Genomic DNA, 22,147 nt, shown 5'->3' on the forward strand with positions numbered 1-22,147 from the left:
AGGAGGGCCTCCCTGAGGAAGTGACGCTAACGCTGAATTCTGACAAATGAACAGACACACATATTCCAGTCAGCAGAAGTTTTGTTGCTCATATCATGGATAGAGAACATGAAAGCAAGGTAACTATCACAGTGACATTCCTGCTGCTTTTGGAGGTCATTCTTTGCTGTTTACAAAAGGCAGGCAAGGGAGATTTTTTAAAAGGTTATATACAAACATAAGGCAGTTTCCTTTCAGTCCTTAAAAATTTAGGCTTAACTTGGAAACTGAGGATGAAAATTTACCTCAATATTTACAAATAGAGCAGCAAAATAAAAACCTGTCCTGAATGTAAATCCTCAGAAGTTTGAGAAAACGGCCCACTTACAGAGGTTCAAGTTAAGACATTTTCACTTCAGTAGTAACTTTCATCTAATTGATAAATTTTGATTAAGCTTTAAATCAACAGTAAAACACTACCATATTATTAATATGGTAGTTATTGTTTTGTGGAAGACTATATAACTTTTACTATTGTTTTATGTAAAAAGTTTATGATTACATGCTAAAATTTCAGACACAAACCCTAAAATTTAGTCAAAAAGTTTCTATTATATTAAGCAGATCATGTGTAAAAAGAAATCCAGCTGGAAGTTTCAGAAGACTGGTTAGATAGTAAGCCCATCTGGTGGGAGCAGCATAGTGGGATGTCCCAGCCCTGTGCCCCAGCTCTGGCTCTGCCACTCACTGTGTGCCCTTGGGCAATGGACTTCATCTGTTTGGGCTTGTGTTCTCATCTGTAAAATAGTCGTAATACTACTACTTACCTCACAGAAATGCTATGAAGATTAAGTAAAATAAGATGTGCTTCAAATGGGTTACAGGCGTGTCCTAGGAAGTGCTTCCCAACACATTCCAGCTGACAGTGGTTATGGGCTGAACTGTGTCCCCCATAAATTCAATGATGTCCTAACTCCAGTACCTCAGAATGTGACTGTATTTGGAGACAGGGCCTTTAAAGAAGTAATTAAGTTAAAATGTGGTCATTAGGGTGGGCTTTAATCCAACATGACTGGTATTCTTTTAAGATTCACACACACACAGAGACCATGTGAGGACACAGGGAGGGATGGAGGGCCAGGACACCTCAAAAGCAGCCAATCCTGCCAACACCTTGACCTTGGACTTTTAACCTCCAGAATTGTGAGAAATTTGTTTTTTTAAGTCACCCAGTCTATAGTATTTGTTATGGTTGCCCTAGGTAGCTAATACACCAGTCATGGCCAGGGATGACTGACTGGAGTCCTCTAATTGCAGAGTACTGGAGAAAGCCTACTTTTTGTGCACTATGACACGGAAGAAATTTGAAAAGCTCTAAGATAAGAGTTAGACCTAATGCAGCTGGCTTTGCTCCTGGCCTACAGTAAAGACTCTATATGTGGCAGAAATTATTATTCCAATTTATGAAAATCTAGTTGTAAGCATCTAAACTGAAAATCTCATATTCCTCAGCATTATTAAACTGGTTGCTCACAAAACTTACAACACGAGAAACAACTGCAGAAAATACAGAGTAGAGGTAGAAGAAGATGTTTTGAGAATAACTTATTTTGAGGGCAAGAGTTCAAGTCTTCCCAAGGATAGCCCTCTACTGAGAGAAAACCAGATTCACCTTTGAAAGTGACAAGGTCATTTCAGTAGTACAAAAACATAATATTCTACTATTTCTTAAAAAGTACAATTTGTATTTCTATACTTAAGACAATTTAAAAAATTGTATAAGTTTTAGTAAAAATGAGTTATGAAACACTGAGCCAGCAATTTCTCAAAGACACAATATAAATGTATGTACGAGACATTTCCTTTGGATAGTCATTGAACTTTAAAATACTGGACTTTGCCCTGGACAGGTGGTTCAGCTGGTTGGAGTATTGTCCTGTACACCAAAATGTTAGAGGTTTGATTCCTGGTCAGGGTACATCCGGTAGGCAATTGATGGATGTTTCTCTTTCACATCAATGTTTTTTTCTCTCTCTCACTCCCTTCCCTTAGCTCTAAAATCAATAAAAACAAAACAAAAATGTGTTCTTGGGTGATTAAAAAAAAATTCTGGATTTTATTCAAAGGAGCAGAAGGTATATTTAGGACACAGAAAAGAGGCTAGATTTATAAAGCTATCATTTTCTCATTTCCCTTTCACAGCTGGTGAAATAACCCAGAACTCTTGCAGAAGATATTTTTATGGCTGACACTGGCTCTCAAGCTACAAACAGGTTGGCCTGTGCTGTACAAGACAGAGCCACTAGCCACATGTGGCTACCGAGAACTCACAATGTGGCAAATGACCATGGAACTGAGATTTGAATTTTAATATATTCTAAAAATGGATACTCATCTATTATCTTTTGGTTAATCCTCACCTGAGGATATTTTTTCCATCACTTTTCGGGGGGTAGGGAGAGAAACACTGATGAGAGAGACACATCCATCAGTAGCCTCTTGCACTTGACCAGACCAGGGCCGGGGACTGTGCCTATAACTGAGGGACGTTACTTGGCCAGAACTGAAACCGGACCCTTCAGTCTGAGGGCCAGAGCTCTGACTACTGAGCCAAATTGGCCAGGGTCTCATTTCAGTTATTGAAAAAAAGGTACATCTGCAACTACTTGAATATATAGTTTCAACTGTAAATTGCATAAGCTCTAAATACAGATCAAGCATGTCCAATGAACATTAGCATCCAAAATGAGTGTAAGTATACAATACACACTAGATTTTGAAGACTTAATACACAAGAAAGGATGTAAAATACCTTATGAATCCATTTTTTTTTTATTACAGGTTGAAATGATACTATTTGGCAAATGTTGGATTAAATAAACTATTTTATTAAACTTAATTTCCTTTTTATTTTACTTATGGCTACTAGAAATGTAAAATTACACGTGATTCACATTAATTTCTCTTAGTGCAGAGGTAGACTGTCATATAGCTAATTAAACGTGACGTAAAAATAGTCATGTGACCATATTTCCTGAATAATTATCCAGCTATCTATAGAGTAGTTAAAAATTCATTTACTTAAATACTATTTATATCCTGGAGAAAACGTGGGCCAGTAGGCTTTGAAAAGCTGGGAAAGGCTATGCATTTTGAGAATAAGGTTTAAGAAAATAGTTTAAATGGCTAAGGCAAGAATCCGAAATATTTAAGGCATAACTGCTTTGCAAAAATTATACTTTTGCTTTAGTCAGGTCTGATTTAACATTACTTTGGTTGATACATATAAGAGAAATCATCTTGGAAATTTTGTGAATTATATGCAAAACATATTTTGGCAAATATGTTAGAAAAATGCTTTCATCTTCTCTTAAACCTGAACAATTCTCTATTACTTTAACTTCCAAACTTAATTTGATTCAGGTGGAAATCAAAGATGTTTAAAAGGAGAAAACAAGTAACTGATGTGATGATTGTTAATTTTCGGGTAGGTCCCTCCTACTCTCCACCAGCACTGTTTACACATGCACCAGCACCCACCTTCTTTTCTTAAAAATCCCCTACTAGTATACTGGACAGAAAGCAGTTAAAGTATTCAATAAAATAAAATGTGTTGGGCTGGAAAAACCTAACCCAAACATAATTTAATCTTTCGCAATTGTCTAAAATCATACAATAATTATAGACACATGCTGGCTACTAATTCTCCAAGGCTCAAAGATAGTAAGATTATGAGAAAATATTTACTTTTAAAAATAATGTGTCCATTTTACGGGATTTAACCTACTTTGCAATAAAAATAGCTTATAGGTTCCCATCTCCAGAAAGTTATCAGACATAATACACAATCAACATCTTTGGAGGCCAATTAGAATTCAGTATATTTAACACAAATTACAGTGAATAAAATTTTTATTCCAGGATAATTAAGAAAGCTCTAACTTCATGAAGATCAAATATCACTGCAGGTCGGGGAGTCTGACTTGACCTATGGAGGCAATTGTGTTGCTTGTGAGAAATAAGGAAGTGAAACCAGCCATTCTACCCAATTCAACATATGATTTCCTTTGTCCTAAAAAACAAAAACTGCAACTGGAAAGGTCAGCAAGACTGTAACCTATAGCTGTGAACATTTAGTAGTTACAGAAAAGTCTAAATCAATACCCAAAGTGAAAAATTACCCAAGTCTTTGAGATATAGTAGATGAAATGAAAATCCCTCAATAGTGAAATGCTAAATCCCTATCAGCACTATATATGGGACCTGATCCACACACCTTGCTGCCTGCATGGAAAGCATCCATCAGCCAGCTACCACATCTCTGTAAGGATCTGTGAGTGAGCATTTCGGGAAGCCTGACTTCAAGTACACAATCCAGTTATAGTTGGCTTATGGAGAGGAGACCAGCAGAGCAGTCAAATGTTTCTAGATCAGCTCTGCTCCTGGCTCAGTGGTGTGGGCTGGGGCACATGGTGGCTGGGTGGAGGCGGAGCAGACTCCTGTGTCAGCTGCAGGTGCTGAGCTGGATGCGCAGCACTTGCTAAATGGAGCTCCCCTGTTTGCTCTTGATGGGCATGCAGATGCTCCAAGGTTTCCTTGGAAAGTGCGATTACGTGCACTGACTCGCTCTGTGAGGGTTCCATCTCGCTCTCAATCACGTTGAGGCTCTGAATGTGTTCTGTTTGCTCCTGTTGAGCTGAAAGAATTAAATTCTGCAGTTGTTCTGGCTGCTGTGTGAGCAATGTGAGATTAGCAGCTTGGTCTGCAGTCATGTTCTGGGAACTCTCTGCAGCGACGATACTAATTCCTTGGCTAGGACCAGGCATGAAATTGAGGTTATGGACAGAATCGGTTACAAGAAGCTGTATTTCCTGCTCTCCGGAGGTAGAGAGTTGATATGGCTGCAGCTGAAGAATATTCCTGACTTCCTCAGTGTTGTTATTGCCAGAGACGCTGCTGGCATCTGCCACATGTTTCTCTTTGCTATGGATTTTCAAGTGAGCCTTCAAGTTGTCTAAGCGAGCAAACTGTAAGTTACACTCAGGGCAGGAGAAAGGCTTTTTGCCCGTGTGTAGAATGCAGTGTCTTCTCTTGGCACTGGAGTCAGAGAAGGATTTGCCACATATGCCACAGGAGTATGGCTTCTCTCCTCTATAAAGAAACACATGTCTTGTATTAGAGACAGAAAGATCTATATATTACTTCCTATTATTGGAAGAAGCAGTCAAGAACAGAGGAAACCAGACTGGGAGTAATAGTCATGGATTCTCCTACTCACTTAGGGACTTGGAGCAACTCACAACTTCCATGGGCTTCAGTTTCTAATCTTATAAAAAAAGGTGGGGGTGGTGTCTGAGGAAGGGTGGTGGATGGGATTGGGCTAGATGTAAAAAAATTTTATGATTCCATAGTATTTATTTCAGATAAGTAAATATTTATATTTTACACATATAATTCCTTTTTGTTTTTAGTTCTCACAGCCAATTTTTTAATCTAATGGCCAAATAAGTATATACAAACTAATTTCAACATTATAAAATGAGTAGCCCCAGTTGTCTGTGATGCTGTTAGAAGGCCTACTAAATCCAATCTAGTTTTGTGAAAACATTCATTCAGAAAACATTACATTTAATATTTATTTTGATTGAAGATTTAAGCTTTGGACCAACCCCCAGACCAAATCAAAATCCAAGAAATGAAATCAAGTGCAAACTTTTGCTGGCCAGCATCGGTTTTCCTGATTTTGCCTAAGTGAGGAATTTCTTCATTGAAAAGATTTTTTAAAATTATAAACTACACAGAAAATTCTACCGGAGTAATAATTTGGGGGAAAGGACTAGATAGGTAACATATGTCACCCTACTGAACACTAGGGTTGAATGAGGACTTCACACGAGAGAGATATCTGTATAACTTTACCGATGGATTCTGATGTGGGTCTGAAGGGAACTCTTTGCTGTGAAAGATTTGCCACAGATTTCACATGTAAATGGTTTCTCACCTAAAAAAAGAAAAGCATTTAGAAATATACATTCAACCTAAAACGAAAAGCAAAAATCACCCCATAGTTTCACAATATAATAAAGAACAAAGGCGATACCACTTGAATCCTCAATAAGCACGAATGCATTAAGCGCTTACCAAGTACCTATACTATGTGCTAGGTGCCAGGAGGATGCAGAAAAAGTGTAGGTGTGGGGTTCTTTCCCTTGAACTTAAAAACTGGAACAAGGAGGTGAGCGATTATCCACAGGAAACAAAGGAATGCACCACATTCACTCCTGTGTCGTCCACCCTTGGACAACTTAGACTCTCATACCTTACTGCTTGGTTAGGCAGCCCTCTTGACATTCTTAAGGACACCTGTCACTAGGGTGACTTTCGTATTATTTACATTTATAGCTACCTTCCAAGTGTACCCAGAATCCAACCACTTCTTACCATTTCTACTGTCACCTCTGGTCCAGGCCACTGGCATCTCTCTAGAAGCTTCCTCATGGGTCTCTCCCCCCCACTTCTGTCCCTGCTTCCTTGTCTTAATGCAGTCAGATCATTTCACAATCCTGTACAAACACTCTAATGGTGACCATCCAGAGATAAAAGCCAAAGCCCTGGCCCTACAAGCTATCAGATCTGTCTGAGCACCTCCACTTCTAACCCCAAGCCTCCTTAACCTCATCCAGCACTCTCCTCTTGCTCATTGACTCATCCTCTCAGGCATCTTAGAGTCACTGAACTCACATCCCCTCGCCCTGGCATGTCTTCCCCAGGGGTCTCCTAGCATGAGTCACTCACCTTAAGTCTGCTCAAATGTCACTTTACCAGGAGGCTTCCTCACCACTGAAAGCACTGCCCCGCCCCCAACACTCCTAGTACACTTTCCTGAGTTAGTTTTCTCACAACGCTATCATGTTATTTATTATCTACCCCCATTCTTATGTAGGAGAATTTATGGGCCTATTCACTCCTAGCACCCCAGTGCCTAGAATCAGGCCTGGCACACTGTTCCAGAAATCCTCCTTGAGTGATCGAATCTCACAAGATGGTGACTAAGGCTCACATAAGATGTGACTGCTCGAGATCCCACTGAGAATCAGTAAAGCTTCACCGGAGTTTATTCAGCACAAGTTTGTACAGTGACAGACTGTCATACCCTTCAGAAATGACTGAGGCAGGTTTAATGAGATATGGATCAATCTATCAGCCCAGCATCTGGAATGTGAAACTTGTCAGGAAGTGTCAAAGGCGGGACTGAAGGAGTACAGAACATTTATGGCTAGGGTCCTACCAAACTGCTGCCAATCCTGAAAGAAATTATAACCTAAAATTACAATAGCAATTATGAGGAATGTCTCAATTAGATTAGATTATTTAAAAGTGCACTTAAAAGCAAGGGCTTCCAAATCAAATAAAGAAAATCAGATACCTATTTCTGATTGGTATGCAAGAGCCACCCTAAGGCTTCAAAATTTTTTTAAATCTTCATTAAAACATCTGCTGTAAAAGATTTAATAGGCTAATGAAAAATTAAAGCTATAAGAGGTATCTAAAATAAAGGACTGTAAGACTGATGTTACCCCTTACAGGTGACTGTCCTTGGGTATCTTTCACTCCTTGGTCTAAGGCCAATCTGAGGACCACTATTAGAGAATTCCTAAACTCAAGGAGGATCCTCAAAAGTTTTTGTAGGGCCCTGGCCGGTTTTGCTCAGTGGTTAGAGCATCAGCCTGTGGACTGAAGGGTTCCGGGTTCGATTTTGGCCAAGGGCATGCACCTCGGTTGCAGGCTCAATCCCTGGTCCCAGTTGGGGCATGTGAGAGAGACAACCAATTGATGTGTCTCTGTCACATTGATGTTGCTCTCTCTCACCCTTCCATTCTCTCTGAAAAGCAGTGGAAAAAATACCCTGCGGTGAAGATTAAAAAAAGGTTTTTGTAGGGTGGCGAACACAATACGATACACAGATAATGTGTTAATAGAATTGTACACCAGAAACCTACATAATTTTATTAACCAATGTCACCCGAATAAATTCAATTTAAAAAAAAGTTTTTCTAAATAGATTATCTCTTGAGCCCAGTGAGACAATTTCACGTTGCCCCTTCCTTCCTTCCCAAATCCAGGCCAAATAGCTATTGATCCTTTCTCTCAGGGATAACTATCGCCTATGTCCTAAGAGCTGGGCTTGGCTTTCTGCCTGCCTGTGACGTGCAGGCTGCCAGTTCTTTCATTTGGTTATCACAGGGAATGACTCTGGAAGGTAACCTTTGTACCCTCTTGATTCCATGGAATAGTTTAATGCTGCTAGAAATAGCTACCATGTGTCCGGAAACTAACTAAACTGCTGAGACATGACACTTGAAAGGATTTAATAACTACGATTAGAAATAAAACTCCGTACCCAGAGGGAAAAAAGCAACTCAGGGATGATGTAGTTGGATGGGTAGCTAACCTATGATGTCACTTAAGTTACAACCCAGCTCTTTGGGAATTGAGAGCAATTGTCCTTATCTTACAAATCTTTGTAAAACCAGAAAGGCAGCTCTAGAGGCAGTTCAAAGCCCACCCATTTTTATCACCTTCAATTCCTCAGCTGGAAGAAAAAAACCACGAAGAAGTTTCTTTTTTAAAATACAAATGACTATAGAAGCACCCATAGCTCAAATGTGGCCTACAGTCTCTGTAAGATTGTTTTCTACACAAATTTTAATTAAAAAAATCTTTTAGTTTATCTGAGTTGATAAACTTATTACAAGTCCCCTAGCTAAAAATTTAAAACAAAAGCCCAGGAAGTCTCTGTCCAAATCTATCCATATGTTCATGTGTGTTGAGTAGTGTTTTCTATCTCCAGATAGTATTGCTAATTTGTAAAAAAGCTCTATTAAATGGCTTAAACAAAGAAGTGCTTACGTAAAAATTCTTAAAATATAATAAAAACTAACCCAAATGTATTTCAGGATCATGTGATCTGAGAAAATATTTCACATAAAAGCTAGTCTGAGTTTGGTTTGGTTAAAACTGAGATGTCTTTAAGTTATCCGAATTCAATTTAAAACTTTACATGGTTTATAAAAAAAAAGGTTCATGTTATCTCTGTTACAAAATTTGTCAGCAGGAAACCTAGCCTGGGATAATAATTAACTTTGATGTCTCATAGTTTGCATGAGCAGTCTAAATATAATTTTTAAGGATTAATGAACTGAATAGATATAAGTAGAATAAGAGGTGTTTAAGTGAAACTTTTTCTTAATAATTACATTATAGTATACATACTTAAAAATAGTTTCCCATAATCCTTTGGTAACTTAACACCTTAGAGTTTTACTAAATTAAATAATGAAAATTTATTGAAGATCTAGGTCATTTCCAAATAAGATAAAAATATTGAAACATTAATTGTTAAATAAGGCTATCTACTTTTGACTTCTTATAACAAAAAATTAAAAGATAAATATGGAGCTATTAATGAATATGTTTTGCTTTGTTGAGGATGCATATATTTCTAAATATTATGAAATATATTTGTCAGTAAATTAGTATCTATGTTTTTAGAGGTTATGAAATATAGTCATAAATTTGTCAATCTAAAGAATGCTAATTGTTTGCTTTTTAGCTGTCATTAAAAATTAAGGTTTCTGGTAATTAAACATTTTTAAAAAATTTTATCTTTCAATTACAATTTACATTCAATATTATTCTGTATTAATTTCAGGAGTATAGCATAGTGGTTAGAATCATATACTAAAGGTTAAGAATTCTAATAAATAAGGAAGGAAGGAATATGCACTTTCAGTAAAGGAAGGTATGTAGTATGGAAATGCAGTTTTGAAGAAATTAAAAGAAAATGGTTTGTCCTAAAATACGTTGTCTATTTCTGAATGAGACAAACTAGATTGGAAAAGGAAAGTTATAGAAGGTTTGTGAAAGGGAATTCTGAAGAAGAAAATTTTAAAAATGGTTAAGCTGAAAAAGGTCAGAATAAATTTAATTAAGTAAATGAGCTTTAATCTTGTAAGTAAGCTAATGCAAAATTACAAGTTTGGAGAGCTCTCTCATCCTCTCTCCCTCTCCCCTCACCACCCTCTCTCTTAAAACACCTTGCTGACCCATCATATATTTCTGTGTCCCAGCGCTGCTGACTGGTCATGAGATAACTCATAGACACGAATTCAAGTAATTCACTTACATTAATTTAAGTAATTTTAAACACCTTGCTGACCAAAGTAGCCAGCCGTACGGGTGAGTTCTGGCTTGAAACAGCAGGTCAGCAAAGTTAAAAGGAGAAAGTACTACTTACTGGTCAGCTCCCAACAAGATACTGTGAAAAGTATTCTGCCTAGAAAGCAAAGATTCTGTGTTTTATCAAAATAATTTTCTGTTTTATGTCATCTTAATCCGGACTTTGATTGCTTAAGAAAACGGAATCTTTCCAATATTAAGAGCTACCTTCTCTCTCTTTTTTTAATCCTCACTTGAGGATAATTTTTCCATTGCTGCTCTTATGTAAATAACTGGCCAAGTTTATCGAAACTAGACTTATTTTACAAACAAATCAGTGTTAACTTGGCTATCTGGTAAAAATGGGGGTGACTTGAAAGAGAAAGATTGTTTCGGTAACATACCTTTGTGGAAATTAAATTTTGTTCATTGTCATTTGAGGTTCTGTTCCCACCTGTAAATTGAACTGGGTCCTAGATTCCAGTTTTGTCTAATATCTGGCTATGACCCTCCAAACTAACATTTCCCATTTTTTCTCCCACTCTTCTAACTTGGAATCATTAAGAACTAAAACTGCCTTTCCCCCAAACCCATGTAAGCTAAAGTGGGACAACTGGACATGAACTTCAGAGAAATCACAACAGTTCATATACGGGCAATGTCTGTGACTGTTACAGAAAGATTATCGGAGACAATCCAACTGCAGACCAGGAAACCTATCAGTGTCACTGCCTGCCTCCGCTCTGTCTGTAAATGCTTCAAACTACACACCTAAAAATCTTCTCAACTGGCTGCCTTCAGACCTCAGAGCCTAGGGTTCCAGTCTGCTCAAATCATTAACCATTACTTCTCTTGTTTTCACAGACATGCCTTATTAAATACCTGGCTGCTTACACATGGGCCTAACTTTGGGAGCCCACCTGCATCACCATCTCCTGAGATGAGATAACTGAACTGACCTATTTTTAAGGCCGAGACAGTTGTCAACCCAACATCTGGAATATGAAACTCGTCAGGAAGTGTCAAAAGATGGAACTGACAGGGTTCAGAACAGGCCTCCCCAGAATGTGCCACTTGGGCATGTGAATTATTTTGGGCTGAAGGCAATCCAGACCCTGTGGGCTCATAAGAAACTTTTACCTCTCCCTTAAAGAATTTAGATTTGGGTTCTTGCCCATAATAAGGGTTATTACCACAGATAACTTTTTAAGACCTATGAATAGGGTGGAGCAAACTTCTAATTACTGAACATCTGCTCTTCTAATCGCCCTGTGAATGACCTTCCTCCCCTCTGAAGCCCCAGGCAACTTACCTCATTCCTTGGCTCAAGATGCCAGGCAGAGCTCATTTTAACTTTCTGTCTCTGACTCTCTCATGTATGTGGGGTTCCAGTATGTATGTGTATAATTAAACTTCTTTTTCCCCCCCTCTTGTTAATCCATCTCATGTCTATTTGATTAGACCAGCTCAAGAAACATAGAGGACAGTCTCTTCCTTCCCACCAGACTGTCCAGTGTTTCACTGTATATCCTGTCCAAAATTTACCTAACTAATCCCTTACTGATGGACATTGAGGCAGTTTCTAAGCTTGTGACGTTATAAACAATCCTGCTTATGATGGATATCCTTATGCAAACATCTTTTCACAACCAGGCAGTTTACCTTTTGACACATATTGCCAAAATTGTTTTCAGAAAGTTCCCACCAATAGAACATAAAGTTCTCCATTTCCTCACATATCTGCCAACCTAATGGGCAAAGGAAGTGCACATTTCGTTTTCTTTTAATAGAGTTAATACCATTTTATATGTCTACTGGCCATTCCTATGTCTTCTTCTGTGATGTGCCTTTCATGTCTCCTGTCTAGTTTTCTACTGGGTACTCATATTTTCGTATTTTGGATACCAACACTTTCTCATGTTTGCAGTGACTATTTTTTTCCAGACAAAACTCTTAAATACATCTCTTCTTTCCACTCCCTTGACTTAAAGGCCTTCGTCTTCCTTCACCAAAGAGCCAGCTAACTGGTTCACCCCTAGGACCCTCTCTCTCTGTCCATCCTCCTGGAGAGTTCTTTTCAATACGCAAATCAAAATACGCCTCCTCTCTGCCCAAACATCTCCCCCGAACCCACCTCACCCCATCTGCTCCCTTCTCAGCAATCTCACTCTAGCTGTTCACCATGGAAATCCTTGCTGCGGCCCTTGGATGCCAGCTTCTCACAGCCTCAAGCTCCGCACACCCTGTTCCTGTCTGGAAAAGCCTCTTCCCACTTCCTTTGTCCATGCAGCACTTACTCTGGCTTCAAGATGCAGGCCTTCTTCTGGGATGCTATCCCAGATCTTCCCAGGGAAAGGGAATCATTTTTGTCACTGTGTTCACACCTATACCGGGCTCGCATCATGGTGAGACTCTTACTAGATTGCATGTAGACTCTGTAAGGGTAAGCTACAGTGAGAGGCCCCCAGAGCTCACTAAGATGGGGACAAGCAACATTAATAGATGGTCTAGACATACATGGCTGAGGAGATCTGGGAAGCTTCAAATCCATTCTATCAAAACGAGGCTGTGAATGAAAGCTGTGATTTAATTAACTGGATGATATGTTACTAAGCAGGGCATCTACATGTGAGTGGGAGCCTATCAGGCAGAATCAGTGTTTATCTAACGTCATGCAAGGGACAGGGACACTAGAGGGTTGTTACTGTACTGTGGGGTCTGAGGTCACTCACCAGGCTTCTCCATGGCCTGGGCCAATTCCCTGAACTTGCCCCCGGCTCACCAAGCAATCTTCTGATCACTAACATGGTTTTCAGGTACACTGATGTCAGGAAGGTGGTACTGTGGGCAACAGAAAGGTATAGTCTCTTTTTTAAGTTAATACATTCACTGGTTTATCAGTCCTGTGATTGGTTCAGTCCCTGAAAACCTGACTAGCTCCAGGTAGAGACACAAGGTGAGTATGAGAGCCCAAGGCGTGGGGACCTGATGGGCACTGCCCACCTGCCTGATGCCTTGCCTCCATTTCAAAACGCATCTGCCTCACTGAAGATGTTCTCTTAGGAAAAGAGTATTTCTTATTTTTGGGTTTGGCACAGGGAGACATCTAACCCAAAGAGAGTTTTGTATTTAAAGAGCTAAGAGATAACAGTCACAGTTTTCCAACTGAGTGTGCTCCCCACTGCTACGATTGGTGCTTCTTGCTCTGGCCTTCTCAGCATGACCTGCCAGCTAAGGTCTGTTCATACCACTGTCTGCAGAGGTGGGCAACAACTCTGCCAGGAGGCCTCTCCCTAAACTTTCCAATCTGCCCAGGAAGCAGGGAAGTGGCACGCCAACTCTTTCATCAGCATTGTGCATATTTTCTGTGCTAGAGGCAGGTGGGTCACAATCCCTACCCTCAAAGAGTCCAATTTTTGGATGGGTTTGATTTCTTATTTGTAAGTGTAACAAACAACTTTACAGAGTACTTTTTGTCTCCTTTTTTACCCATCATATATCTTCCACTTCCCTCTTCTGCTTCTCTTCAAAGTAGAAGGTGGAGAAGAGTTTGCTAGGATTACAAAGAAAGGACTTCTGTTCCTTTTTGTCCCCATTTCAAGGTGACATCTCAAAAAGACCAGAAGCCTCACTAATACCCTATACTCAGAAGACAAAACCAAGATGAAATGTCTCATCTCTGGTGCTCTTCAACATAACCAAGGCACTTCAGCTCCCCCCCTCCCCCAGGTCTTCTCTTCACAGCTTCACATGCTGTTTCCAGGCAGATGTGTAAGCATGTGAGTTTATCTCTCTGCTAGCATGTCTCCCCTGAACTCCAGCTGTCTCCTCCACATCTGCACTTGGATGTCAAATAGACATCTAAGAGCCCACATGTCCAAAGTCTAACTCTTGCTTTGCTCCTCCCATAGTCTTCCGATTTTTCATCCTTCCAGTTGCTTCTGCCTCATCTTTCTCTCACCGCCTCCCCCATCCAATCATGAGCAAATCACACTGACTCTTCCTTCAAAATAGAGCCACAATTGGACACTTATCACCACTTCCACTGCTGCAACGCTGTGCCAAACCCGATTACTGCAACAGCCTCCTGAGTCTCTCCACCCTCCTAATGGGTGCCTCCACCCCTGCCTCACCGCACCCCACGTGGGAACTGGAGTGATCCTATTAAAACTCTAAGTCACATCACGTCAATCCTCTTGCTAAAGTCATTTCTGAATGAAATCCAAAGAGTTTACTGTGGCCTCCAAAGTTTTTTGTTGTTGTTAAGAATTCTTTATTGATTTTTAGAGAGGAAGGGAGGAAGAGAGAGAGGGAAATATCTATGTGAGAGTGAAATATCGACTGGCTGCCTCCTGCATGCCCCCTACAGGGGATTGAGTCTGTAACACAGGCATGTGCCCTGACAGGAAATGGAACCAGCAGCCTTTCGGTGCACACGACAACACCCAACCAACTGAGCCACACCAGCCAGGGCATGCCTCCAAAGTTCCTAAGCTTGAGTGCACACTAGAATCAACTGAAGACCTTTTAAAAATGCCAATTCCAATTCCAAGGCCCTACCTCAGGTCAATTCAGTCAGAATCTCTGGGGTGGGACCAAACCTTTTCTTTTTGAAAGCTTCTCAGGCGACTGAAGCACACAGGTAGACTGAAAGCCCCTGCCTTACACGGACTCCAGTTGCCTCTGATGGCACCTACCCCATTCCTTCTCCCAGCATCCTGGCTGTGCCTCAGCCACTCCTGCCTCCTGGCATTTCTCCAGCATGTCAAAAACTCTCCTGTCTCAGGGTTTTGAACATGCCATTCCCTCTGCCTAGGATGCTCTTCTCCCGGATAGCCACAATGGCTTATTTGCTCCCCACATTTAGATCTCCATCACAGATGTCACCTTGTCAGTGAGGCCTTCCCAGACAAGTCCCCACATAAAAGGACAGCTCCCCTTCCTGCACCCTGTCCCCTTACCCTGTGTTGAGGTCTTCATTGCACTTACCCTTGCCTAACGGGCTACACAGTTGTTCTTTGTCTCCCCTGTTTGAATGTTAGCCCCTCAAGAGCAGGGGCTCTGTCTACCTCACTCATCGCTGTATCGTCAGGACCCAAAGCACTGCTTGGTACTCAGTAACTGTTCAGTAATGTGCCAAGTGGATGAATTAAATTTCACAGAACTTATTAACGATAATGTCTGTAGAAAAATTGTATCGAGATCCATTTTCATTAAATTCATCCCCTATAAGACATTTGCTTCAAGAAAGCAGATTAAAGAGAAAATCTTACATTTTCAAAAAATGTCCAAAGCAACATAAATCAATCTGATATATAATTTTAGCAGGCAATTTAACAGGACCATTAAATAATTAACCTACATTAGAATACTCTTCTTAGACATATAATGGATTTTTAAGTGCTCCTACCCAAAGGTCTAAAAGTCCACACCTGTACTTTTCTCATCTTATATGAAAGACTCTGACATGCCCTATTCACTCCCGATTCCTCTTTATCCCTGAAACTGATTTTTCTGGAAGTGACAATGCTTCAGTTATAAATACTGATTCTAGGAGAGAAAGTGGAAAAAAGTCCTCAGGGCCTATGTTACCTTGGTATGTTTCATTTTGCTTCCTTTTCTAAAAAAGGTATCTTGATAATCTTGAATGCTGAAGTAAATTAAGAGTGAAACACAGAACCAGACTCTGACTTATACTACTTTGTGGTATTAGATAAATCTCCCTAGGTGAAAGTGCTCAGTAAGTAAGCTCTGTTTTGCTAATATACAGAGATGTGATTTCCCTACAGATGCTGACAGCATTCTGCTTGGGCTTATAAATTATAAAATTCCCACCCAATCTACAATAAACAATCTGAGGAGGGAACTCCAAGTACTTCATTCCTTACTCTCCTGAAAACTTAAAGTATACTAGAAAGGAAAGATGAGACAGAGTTTTACCTGTGTGTGTTCGTAGGTGTTTCTTTAGCTGAGACACATCCATGAATTTGCGATGGCAGTGGTTGCATTCCGGTAATGAGTGGCCTTGTCGTGACAATAAAAAAAGTGTCAGTTCATCTTTCTGCCATCTTGGAGCCTGGGGAGGCTGCTGGGAACAGGACTTCTATAAACAACAAATATGTCTGGAAGGCTGTGGCCCAAGGCCGTTTTTGCTGGCTATAAGTGGGGTCTCCAGAACTAGAGGGAGCACACAGTTTTTCTTAAAATTGAAGGTGTTTATGCTGGAGGTGAAACTGAATTCTATCTAGGCAAGAGATGTGCTTATGTGTGCAAAGCAAAGAACAACACAGTGACACCTAGTGGCACACCGAACAAACCAGAGCCGTCTAGGGAAGGTAACTCCTGCTCATGGAAACAGTGATTTGTATTATAGCATTTCCCTGAAAAATAATCACTTTAAATATGGTACTTTAATTAAACCACAATAGTTTTTAAATTAATTTGGTAAGTTAATATTTTCCTATACATCTCAATTTACTCCTTCCTAAGAAAGCTGGGACCCTTCCAGTCTTCCTAAATACAATCCTTTTTCCCTCAAAGGATTGGCATGACTGTGGCCAATTAATCTCAAATGACATTCCCTCCCCCACATTCATTTCTTATGGGTTGTCAGGAAAGAAAAAAGGTCAGTGGGTGGAGCCAGGTTGGAGAAAGCCTGGACTGACAGCTGTGTGGTAGTGACATCTCTCTCCAGGCACCACTAACAACCAATCTACTGGCACCTCGTAGTCAAGTGGCACTTTTGAAATATATGAATTCTGTAGGGTTTCTGTGTGTGGCACCAAAATTATAGTATAAAAATTAAACACAAATCACAAGGTAGTGAGAATAACACAAGGACATCTAATTCAGATTGCTTTTAATTAAGACTTTTTCTAAATACTCATTTATCTTCTACAATACAAACCCAATGTTTCAGAAATAACTTGTATTTGCATTTCTCGCCCACCAATCCAAATTTTCTCTCAGTTTATTGTACCTGTATGAACTCGGTAATGGCTCTTTAGTTGTCTTTTCTGGCTGAAATATTTTCCACACTGATCACAGGTAAAAGACTTCTGTCCTGCCAAATAAAAAAACAAAACACTAAAATATGCAAAAAACTATAAAGAACTAGGATGCTCTCTAATATGGTAAACACCACTGTGGGCCCAGATCCCCATTTTCAAAACATGATACTAGTGACTTGTCTACAAAGGCTTCAGAGTCTACTACAGTAACATAATTGTGCAAAAGCATGTAAGGCAATAGGGAATGATGGAGACTGAAGTAGAACTGGAGAATTCAAATTTTCCCTCAAAGGCATCCAAAGGAAAATAATTCCAAGTTCTGGTCATTAAAACAAGTCTGCACACTAAACTCCCCAGCAGCCAGTTTATAGTAAGTCCTAGTTTAAAGCTTGATGCTGTGCAGAACTCTAAACTGCACTCTAACAAGTGCCTAATTCTGTCTTTCAATGATACCATGTAGGAAATAGCACCAGGCTGAGAAGAGATTATTTAGATCACGGTAATGCCCACCCTGGGAATGGGAACCTGGTGGCAACTGCCCTCCAGTGCAAGCCTGGCTACCTGAGTGCAGGCTCATGTGCTCCAGCAGGGAGTGCTTGGTGGTAAGAGCCTTGCTGCATACGGTGCAGGTGTACGGACGCTCGCCTGTGTGAATCCGGGTGTGGACCTGCAGGGAATGCTTCTGGGTAAAGCCTTTTCCACACTCATTACATTTGAAAGGTCGCTCTCCTGGAATAAGAGCCCCAGAAAATTGATATAAGCAAGAATCTGCACATCTTTCTGTTCATTCTCAAATTAAAATAACAATAAAGGGATTTCTCTTAAAAGGAACATAACCAAAAGGCCAATGAACTGGAGAAACAATATTAGCAATAAAATTCTGCAAGCTGTAACAGATGAGTCAATGCCAGCAGTGAGGAATGCTGAGATACAACCTAACTCTTAAGACAGAGGCTCCAGAACACTCAGGAGTTGGTGGTACCTGTTATCTCTGAAAATGGGAGTAAGAGGATAAATGACATCTGTTTCAAAGGTGGTTAGAACCCTCAGATCCAGTCTCCTACTCCATGGAGCCAGGAGACTGGCTCTCTCCCCAACAGAAGATGGAGAATGTTCCCTCTAGAGGGTAAAACAAAAGGTCTCTGGACTACAGGGTCTCTGGATTAGAGGTCTCCCAGTCCAGTGTAGTGGGACAACCACAGGGAGAGCAGGTCAAAGTTTATGTTTGGAATGATGAGACTTGCCCCAGCCTTTTCCCTCGGGCTCTAGACACTGGTGGCAGGGAGCCTATAGCCTCCAGGTGGGAGAGTGGGGAGTCTTTCCCTGGAATGTGAAGAGCCCAAGACAAGAGCATCAGCAAGGAAGTGGGGGCCAGCCATGCCACCCCCAGCGAGGACATTGTCTACAGGCCCTCTCCATACCCACAGACTTGCCAGAAGCTCTTAGGAAACCATTCTTAAAAGATTGATTTTTAAAAAAAAAAATCATTCAAGGAATGCCTCTAGTAGTTGAAACAGATGCCAAAACAAGAAAAAAGGGCAGCTTGCAGAAAACAGAAACTGCCCAAGGTGAATAAAATGTTAAAACCTAACAAATAAGTAAATGTTATTGTAAACATACTCACAGAGATAAGAGATTACATTGTGCAACAACAAAACAAAATTTTAATAAAATTAAAAAAAAAAAAAAAGGAATTTAAAGAAAAAAGAGCACCTAGAAGTGAAAAAAACAACACAGAAATTAAAAAAACTGTAAGGGCCAAAATAGTAAGTGGAAATCTCCCAGGCGGAAAAGAGGAGAGAAAAGATAAAGAAGTTAGAGGATGGGTGCAAGAAGTTCAACAACCAAGTAACAGGAGTTCCAGAATGAGAGCAAACAGAGAAGAGAAATCATCTATGAAATAATTTCAGGAAACTTTCTGGAACTGACAGGTATGAGTTTCTAGAGAGACCCACTCTAAAGTGATTCACTGGAAACTTTCAGAATACTGGGGCAAAACGAAAGATCCCATGTACCATTTTCCTTAAAAAAAACCTTGTAGAACTATTTAACTCTTTAAACTATGCTGTTCAACAAATATTCCTCAAGTGTCTACTTTGTTCAAAGAACCAGAATTCAGGGTTTTCACCTATTTTAAAAACACCAAGTTCCCAAAACACAATTAAATCAGAAGCTCTGGGGCTAGGGCCCAGGCACTGGTAGTTTTAGAAATTTCTTAGGTAATGCTAAGGTGCACCCAGGTTCAGAACCACAGTGCTAGCTGCTGCTGGGTCAGATGACAGCAAGCTGCTGGATGACAGAAAACTTAGGCACCAGTCCCTATACATAGGCTTACAGTTAAGTTGAGGGGTATTTTACCAGTAACTACAATTGAACCCAGAGTGAGCTAGGTGTATGTATAAGAGAGGGTTAAAAGAAGAAGGGATTTCTGGCTAGGGCTATACTGTCCAATATGGTGGCCATTTAAATTACTTCAAATAAATTTAAAATTTCAGTTCCTCAGTCACACTTGCCACATGAGCACTTGAGCACAAGTCAAATGCTAAAAATCCACATATGGCTAGTGGCCACAACATTGGACAGCACTATATCTGATGATGACATTTTCATCATCACAGAAGGGTCTCTTGGCCAGTACTGGGCTAGAGGGATGAAAAAGACATTTACAGCAAGATTAGAGCTAGACAGCTAAGAAAGCTGTCCACTCAGACCAAAAGCATAGCTATGGTCAAGATGAGGAATGTTCGAGTCACAAAGCGGAATAAATGTGGCTAATACCTGGACATTACAGCCTTAAACCAACAACTACAAATACGAGAGGTTCTGGAATCAGGCTACCTGGGTTCAAATCCCAGCTCTGGCACTAAATGGATAACCTGGGCAACTTATTTAAGCTTTCTGGGACTTGGTCTCTTTATCTGTATAATGGGGATAATATAACCCGTCTCACAGGGTGTTGTGAGAACTAAATGCAGTAAGACATATAAAGGCTTTATTACAATGCCCGTGACCTAGAAGTTGCACAATAAACAAAAGCTATTATTATCATCACTACTCCAAAATACATTCCAATAAGCTGTGAAAGTGTAATTACCTGTGTGGCTCCTCTGGTGGATTGCTAAAAAGTGATTGTACTTGAAGACTTTGCCACAGTCTTTACAACGGGCCTCAGGGCCAACTGGACGCTTTCTCCTTCCACAGACCCTCTTGGCTGAACCCTGGTCTTCTTCATCCCCAACAAGTTTGTAATCTTTCAGTTTGATGGATCTCTGAATCCTCCGCTTGCTGTACCGAGTCTGTTGGTCCTGCCCTTCCTGGGTCTTAGGATCACAGTTCTCATCTTTTTCAGCGGGCATTCCCTCCCCTCTACCTGGCTCACAAGCAGGCTCAGATTCTTCCATTTCTTTTGCTGCAGTCTGTTCATTCAGTACATCATCATTTCCTTCTTTAACCACAAAGTTTTGTCTGTTCTGAACTGAATTGTTTACTCTCAGCTGTATTTCTTCCTCTGCAGCCAGTTCTGATTTCCCCTCCCGCAAATTGTTGACTTTTCTTGGTCTTCCCCGTTTCCGCTTCGGTGGATCATTTTTCTTATTAGAAATAACCACCACTGGAGCATCAGCCCTGTTCAAAGTTGTTGGCTTTGGGGAGCTACGGCTATTTTGAAAGTCTGTGTATGCCTTTACCAGGTCATAGACTTTTAAGAACTGAGCAGTAGCCAGGATTTGTTCTGTACTTTTCTCACTGGCCTGGAGATAACCTGTGTAGATAAACTCCAGCAGGATACCAAACGTGTCCGCTACCATGCCTTCCAGCATATAAATGGACTGGCCGATCTCCCCCTCTTCAGCAAACATCATGGAAAAGTATTCGCTACTGGCAGCCAGTAAGGCTTTGTGGGCCCGGAAATGCACATTCTCTACGATTAAAGTAATGTCACAGAGAAAGCCTTTCTTCCTCTGGTCCTCAAAACTAGCCAGGACAGTGTCACTGTGAGTGTCTGAGTGTACAACAAGCTGCCCAGAAGGTTCTGATGATGTTTCTGCCATTTTCTTTAGAAGCCAAGAAGAAGTAAGCCTGAAATAAGAAAGTAATGTTTGAAAAGGAAGGGGCACTAACAAGATTAATCCCAGACCAAATGAACCTCCTTTTCACATCGTTAAATGAAATTTACCATTTCCCGCTTTCAAAAGTCTATTTAAAAACAGCTTTGGGTTCTCATTTCTGTTGTACCATTATCTAGTTGGGTGAATTTCCAACATCCATGTAACCTCTCAGGGTCTGTTTTCTCCTTTGCAAAATGGGATCCACCAACCCTAAAAGTCCTTCCCAGCACTTTTTCCATAGTTGCACAAATATCACAATGAGAACTACAGTGTCTCGATTTCACACATTATTAGCCATTTTGTTCTGTGAAAACAAATAAGAAAAGGGAAAAGAAAATGTTCGTGTGAAGTGATTTTTTGGGGTAGTTGTAATTAAACAATAATAACCTAAGACGCTCAGGGCCTCGCTTTGGATGGTCGGTGTGGAACGTCTACGGCTGGCGCCAGGCGGCGCTCGGCGCGGGGAGGCGGGTGGACGACTCCCGGAGCCGGGGGGCGGCTGAGCTGGGCGCGGGGCGCTGGGCTCTGGGCGCAGGAAGCTGGGCGCTGGGCGCAGGAGGGGCCCCCACCTCTGGGCCAGGCCGGGGAGCGACGGCTGAGGAGGGGTGAACACGGCCGCGGGTCCCGCAAGCACGGACGGTGGGTCCGCGGTGGACCTACCTCTCGGGGCGCCCGGCGAGGTGTAGATCGCGCTGCCCACCCGGCGGCCCGGCAGGCGCACCCGCGCCGTGCCCTCCGTGGTCTCCAGCTCCGCTGGGCCTGCCGCTGGGGTTCCTGCGCCGCCGCCGCTTCAGATGCTGCCAACGCGGAAGCACCGGCGCCGGGAGAGGACCG

The 22,147-nt window shown here is 41.0% G+C and overlaps 1 protein-coding gene across 5 annotated transcripts; it reads right to left on the reverse strand.

The window, feature by feature from the left end:
• Positions 1-1,888: 1,888 nt before the first annotated feature.
• ZBTB24 (zinc finger and BTB domain containing 24) lies at positions 1,889-22,147 on the reverse strand. 5 transcript variants are annotated; one of them, XM_081140787.1, is made up of 7 exons: positions 21,974-22,124; positions 20,302-21,284; positions 17,769-17,936; positions 17,177-17,260; positions 16,138-16,221; positions 5,899-5,980; positions 1,891-5,130 (listed from the first exon to the last, which is right to left on the reverse strand). In XM_081140787.1, the coding sequence occupies exons 2-7, from the start codon at positions 21,254-21,256 to the stop codon at positions 4,410-4,412; spliced, it is 2,094 nt and encodes a 697-aa protein (XP_080996913.1). In that variant the 5' UTR covers positions 21,257-21,284; positions 21,974-22,124; the 3' UTR covers positions 1,891-4,409. The 5 variants fall into 5 exon arrangements, with proteins under 5 accessions (XP_080996912.1, XP_080996913.1, XP_080996910.1 ...); XM_081140784.1 differs by having other exon boundaries at positions 21,701-22,124; XM_081140785.1 differs by lacking the exon at positions 21,974-22,124 and adding an exon at positions 21,382-21,465.

Source organism: Miniopterus schreibersii (genome assembly GCF_964146895.1).
Source record: "Miniopterus schreibersii genome assembly, chromosome: 6".
NCBI lineage: Eukaryota > Metazoa > Chordata > Mammalia > Chiroptera > Miniopteridae > Miniopterus > Miniopterus schreibersii.

What these genes read in the sequence shown, in the direction of transcription:
- ZBTB24 (XM_081140787.1), bottom strand. Translation starts at nt 21,256, where the DNA reads ATGGCAGAAACATCATCAGAACCTTCTGGGCAGCTTGTTGTACACTCA. An exon ending in ACACCTACGAACACACACAG is followed by an intron (nt 5,981 to 16,137) that starts GTAAAACTCTGT and finishes TTCTTTTTTTAG; the next exon opens with GTGAGAAACCATTTACATGT. An exon ending in ACCCACATCAGAATCCATCG is followed by an intron (nt 5,131 to 5,898) that starts GTAAAGTTATAC and finishes GTTTCTTTATAG; the next exon opens with AGGAGAGAAGCCATACTCCT.